Source organism: Salpingoeca rosetta (assembly GCF_000188695.1).
Source record: "Salpingoeca rosetta unplaced genomic scaffold supercont1.24, whole genome shotgun sequence".
Lineage (NCBI taxonomy): Eukaryota > Choanoflagellata > Craspedida > Salpingoecidae > Salpingoeca > Salpingoeca rosetta.
Genome location: NW_004754910.1, coordinates 91960 through 97014, shown reverse-complemented (window position 1 = coordinate 97014; position 5055 = coordinate 91960). Strand labels below are relative to the sequence as shown.

At 57.1% G+C, this 5055-nt stretch overlaps 3 protein-coding genes across 3 annotated transcripts in view; 1 reads left to right on the top strand and 2 right to left on the bottom strand.

The window, feature by feature from the left end:
* Positions 1–1243, bottom strand: part of PTSG_12752 (uncharacterized protein) — a gene marked incomplete at its 3' end in the record, with an annotated part of 2657 nt that extends 1414 nt beyond the window's left edge. The window contains exons 1-4 of the mRNA XM_004990273.1: positions 1061–1243; positions 601–710; positions 276–328; positions 23–103 (exon numbers count right to left, since the gene is read on the bottom strand). Coding sequence (XP_004990330.1) covers positions 23–103; positions 276–328; positions 601–710; positions 1061–1179 — 363 coding nt within the window. The 5' untranslated portion in view covers positions 1180–1243. The remainder of the gene's footprint in view (positions 1–22; positions 104–275; positions 329–600; positions 711–1060) is intronic.
* Positions 1244–1313: 70 nt separating this feature from the next.
* On the top strand, positions 1314–3473 carry PTSG_08538 (uncharacterized protein). Its single transcript, XM_004990272.1, has one exon. It carries the CDS (start codon positions 1565–1567, stop codon positions 2915–2917), a length of 1353 nt encoding a protein of 450 aa, XP_004990329.1. The 5' UTR covers positions 1314–1564; the 3' UTR covers positions 2918–3473.
* PTSG_08537 (uncharacterized protein) overlaps positions 3445–5055 on the bottom strand; it is a 7547-nt gene continuing 5936 nt past the window's right edge. Inside the window, exons 14-16 of the mRNA XM_004990271.1 lie at positions 4468–4624; positions 4139–4219; positions 3445–3952 (exon numbers count right to left, since the gene is read on the bottom strand). Coding sequence (XP_004990328.1) covers positions 3785–3952; positions 4139–4219; positions 4468–4624 — 406 coding nt within the window. The 3' untranslated portion in view covers positions 3445–3784. The remainder of the gene's footprint in view (positions 3953–4138; positions 4220–4467; positions 4625–5055) is intronic.

Genomic DNA, 5055 nt, shown 5'->3' with positions numbered 1-5055 from the left:
ACACACAGAGGTTGGTGCTCACCCCAAAGACGGCCTGCACAAGACCGGCGCAGCAGACGAAGAAGAAGAAGAAAATGTACGAACGACGAGACGAGTCCAAGTCCTGTAAACACACACAGGCGACGTGCATGGGGTCACTGATGAGAGGAGGAGAGGGGGTTGTTGGCGATGTCGACACGCATCCACACGCACACACGCACACGCACACACACGCACGCACACACACACGCACACACACACACGCACACACGGATATGACCGCGACAGGAGCAGACCGGAAGCTTTTCGAGGGCGAGGATGAGGGCTTGCAGCAAAGCGACAATGGTGGCTACAACGACGTGGGGCGTCACATCACAAGCAGCAGCAGCAGCAGCAGCAACAACAACAACAACAACAACAACAACAGTACAGGAGGCATGCACGTTAACGACAACGAGCGTTGATCAAGAGAGAAAGTCAAGCAAAGTGCAATATCTACACTCAATGTTGTCTTGTTGTTGTTGTTGTTGTTGTTGTTGTTGTTGTTGTTGTTGTTGTTGTTGTTGTTGTTGTTGTTGTTGTTGTTGTTGTTGTTGTTGTTGTTGTTGTTGTTGCTCGTACCTTGGGCAAGGGCGCCGACAATGATGACCTTTTCGTTGCGAGAGCAAGCGCGAAACTGATCCACGATGCGTTGGCCCTGAAAATTCTGCAAGTACCGCCTCAACTCGGACCTGCGGTGTGTGTGTGTGTGTGTGTGTGTGTGTGTGTGTGTGTGTGTGTGTGTGTGTGTGTGTGTGTGTGTGTGTGTGTGTGTGTGTGTGTGTGTGTGTGTGTGTGAAGGAAGGCACCGTTGGGAGAGCACGTAGACATACAGAGAGGTGGCCTGCACAACACATCGCGATGGGGGATTCACCACCACGACGATGACGACCACCATCATCACCATCATCATCATCACCATCATCACCATCATCACCATCATCATCATCATCATCATCATCATCATCATCACACTCACACACACACGGACACACACACACGGACACACACACATACAGATACACAGACACAACGCTCGCACCAGTTGTTGCGCCTGGTTGACACCATGTTGGCGCTGCGTTGGCGGTGGCCAACGTCCACCAGCCGCGTGGACTGCGGCACCTCATCGCGCGTCTGCGTCTTCACGGTCACCGCAGGCATGGTGGGTGATGTGTGATGTGCAACGACCTCTGTGATCTTGGTCCTTCGTGTAGGCAAATGTGAGTTTACCAACCCTTCAAAATGCGTCTTTGTGGGCGGTGGATACATAGTTGTCCCGCCATTCACGCTTTGCTGACTGTGCTGTTGTGTTGTGTGTGTTTTGGTTTTCGTGTGAGAGAACAACAACAACAACGCCACACACACGCACGCACGCACACTCACATCGACATCGACATCGACAACAAGGTCGCCAAGCAGCCAGGAACAAGGGAAGCTGACAAGCAAGCAAGCGAGCAAGAGCGAGCGAGCGACAAGCGACGAGCAAGCATCCCTCATTGACTCGATTCCCTCTTGCTTGGCACCTTTTTGCTGGAGTGGATTAGGCATGCCCACCCAGCCCCAGCCATTGCAGCTTCACCCACACCAACAACCACATGACGATGTGTTCCACGACGACCACCACACTCCCGTCCACCCACAGCCACAACCACAGGCACAACAGCGGCGGCAGCAGCAGCAGGTGCTGACGGCAGCGCCGCCCAAGGCCTCCTCAGCTAGCCTTGCTGTTGATCGCCGCGCACAAATGCCGCTGCGCTCAGAGCAGCGACGGAGGCGGCACCTCAGCAGCGGCAGCGCAACCACCTCCGCTGCTGGTGTGGCGGCTGTTGTGCCCGCTGTTGCTCGCGTGCGTGCGCTGTCTGCGTCGACCCTCGACAGCGTGTCCTCGCCAACCCCAAGCAACACGTCGCAAGCTGAAACGGAATGGGAGGGCAGCCGCAGCGAAGGCGAGGAGCACTCTGACGAGCAATCGCAGCCGCAGGAAGTGAAAGCGTGGGTCGACTCAAGCACGCACCCATCCCATCAGCACAACCAGGTCTTCCAGCAAACAACACCAATCCTGCACCCCTCGGCACCGCTCCTCACCCATCACAGCCAACAGCAGCCACAGCAGCAGCAGGAGCAGCAGCAGCAGCCGAAGCCGACGAAGCGGCGGCTGACCCTGACTTTCGAGACGTGCGCCGACCCCGTGTTTGCAGACGATCCACCACACCAAAGCGGAGCGCCCCGCAAGGTTGGCCGCCTGTCGCACGCCCTGGCCGCCGCCCTGGCCCACGACGATGCGCGTACGCGGCGCATGCGGTCTGCGTCGACGTCGGTGCTGGAGACGCGTGGCCGCCGCGCCCGCCGCTCCCTGTCGTCGTATCCGAAGAGCATGGAGGAGGATGCGCGGCGGTGCAACATGGACGTGGATGTGTTTGAGGAGGTGCTTGACTACGACCGCGCGCGGTTCAAGGCGTTTCTCGGCCCGCTGCCACAGGCGCAGCAGCAGGTGCTCAAGCGCGCCCGCAGGAAGAAGCAGAACGCCCGCAGCCAGCAGCGGAAGCGGCGGGAGGAGCAGGGGCGTGTTGACCGTCTCAAGGCGGAGGTGGCGCGGTTGGAACTGGAACTCGACATACTGCGCAGTCTCCTGCCCGGGCCCTCGTGTCCCTGGAACATCCATGACCGATACGGCCTCCTCGACGCAGATGCACGCGACCACAAGCCCACTGGTGGTGCTGGCAGCGGTGTTGGTGGTGATGGTGGCAGTGGTGGTCACCACGTGCGGGACCGACTGCAGAGTGCGCCGAGCGCTGTCCGCGTTGCCGGCAGCAGGCGACGTGGTGGTGCCAGTAGTGGTGGTGGTGGTGGTGTTGCCAGTGGTGGCGGTGTGGAGCAGGCCACTGCGTCTGTCAGGTGATTGGCATGGTATTACACACGCAGGGGTGTGTGGTACGGTATGGACGCTTCATGACTTGGATGGACTTTGGTGTGATGGGCCCGCTTATTGAGACCTGTAGTAGCTTTCATGCGATGATGATGATGATGATGGTGGTGGTGGTGATGGTGATGTGGTTTGATGTTCTTTTTTTCCTATCTCGATACCATTTTGGTTTAGTTGTTCTGCTTGCTCGTTGCATCTGCCTTGCTCCCTGTCCCTACAGTTGACTTATTGCCTCTTTTTGATCAATGTTGTGTGAGTGTGTGAGCGTGAGTGTGTGTGAGTGATTGAGTGAGTGTGTGAGTGTGATTGAGTGAGTGATTGAGTGAGTGAGTGAGTGTGTGTGTGTCATCCGTGCGCCGCGCTGGTTGCGTGTGTATGGGTGAGATGTACTCGTGTGCATGTGTTGGTTGTCGTCTCTGCGCTGTGTTATCCTCTTTTTTTTTTCCCCTTGAGCATCTTGGATTCACTCTTCTCTCGGCTTAATGACGATCTCTCTTCCTGCATACGTAATAGTAGACGCTTTTATCACCAAGCGTAACACATCTGCAGAGGCCAACCAGCAACGCACAGCTTGCGCCATCACACACACAGACAGACAGGCAGGCAGACAGACAAGACAGACAAGACAGACACAGACACACAGACACACAGACACAGACACACACACACAGACACAGACACGCAGACACACAGACACACACACGCAAACACAGACAGACACAGACGCAGACACATACACACATGGCTGTCCATCAGCACCCCTCCCGCCATCCACACAACGGCTGTCACTGAGCGAATCCACCCATAGCAGTGAGATGTTAGAGGACCGCGGCAACACGGGTATCACGCTCCCTTCTTCGGTGTGGGCGCTGTGAATGCGATGTCGACGTGTGCACATGTGCTGAGTGCTGGTGTCAGGGCCGCGTAGGAGACAGGCTGCACCCACAGCCGCACACACGCACGCGCACCCGCACGGGCAGTCACGGGCAGCGGCACAACACGGAAGCAAGGCTGAAAGGGGAGAGGGAGTGGGTCGGTGAGTGGACGAGAGAGAGAGAGAGAGTGTGTGTGTGTTTGTGTGTGTGTGTTTGTGTGTGAATGAGTGAGTGAGGGAGGGAGTGGGGGAGTGCATGCATGACAACAGCCTTTGTACAATGGCAGCAATACACCACACCACACCCTCAGCGGCGAGCTCACCACGTGTGCGGTGCCAATGAGAGAGGCATCCTCGGCATGCGTTGATGTTGTGTTCGCATACACGCGCCAGAAGCGGGTGGTCTATTGATCGCAAGAACAAACGAAGCAAACGTGCACGTGCCAACGTGAACGTGTGAACGTGTGAGCGCGTGAACGTGCGAGCGGATGCAAGCTGGTGATTGATGCGTACGCGTTTTGGGTATGTTTGTATGTGTATGTGTGTATGTACGAGCAAGATTGAGCAGAGGGGCGCGGCAGGCCGTGCAAATAAACGAATGAATGCAAGCAAGACATCTTCCGGCACACACAATCGCATGGATCCACGCCACCTGCTGGGGAGCCGGCTCAGCCCACGAGAGCGTGAGGTGCAGCGATGCTGTCAGCGAAGCGGCCGTGGCGGAGACATTGGCGGTCGTGTTGGCGTCTTGTGGATTGGTGCCGGCAACGTCATGCCAGTCAATGTGCGATGCCCGCAGTCCAACAACGCTGGTGGCAGTGACGTGCAGTGGTGTGGGGCGCGCGTGTGAGGTGTGTGTGTGTGTGTGTGCGTGCGTGCGTGTGTGTGTGTGTGTGTGTGTGTGTGTGTGTGAGAAGCGTGTATTAATACGATATATGAGACGATCTGTAGGATGGCGCGTGGGTGTTTATATACACATGGGCACACACACTTTCCCACACTCGCGCGGGGGGCTTGAGTAAAAATTGGTTGGACCTCGGGAAGGGACGGTGGGGAGGGGTTTTTCTCGGGGGGGGGGGGGGGTGAACAGGGCGAGGTGAAGGGAAGGGGTGGAAAACGGGGAAAACGGGGGGGGTGCCGAGCACCACCTTTTTTGGTGTCGGCACATCACGGAGAACAAACGGTGGGGGGAAGGGGCAAGATTTTTTCCGCCGAAATTTCAGGGCGTTTCGTTCTCGCG

What these genes read in the sequence shown, in the direction of transcription:
- PTSG_08538 (XM_004990272.1), top strand. Translation starts at nt 1,565, where the DNA reads ATGCCCACCCAGCCCCAGCCATTGCAGCTTCACCCACACCAACAACCA.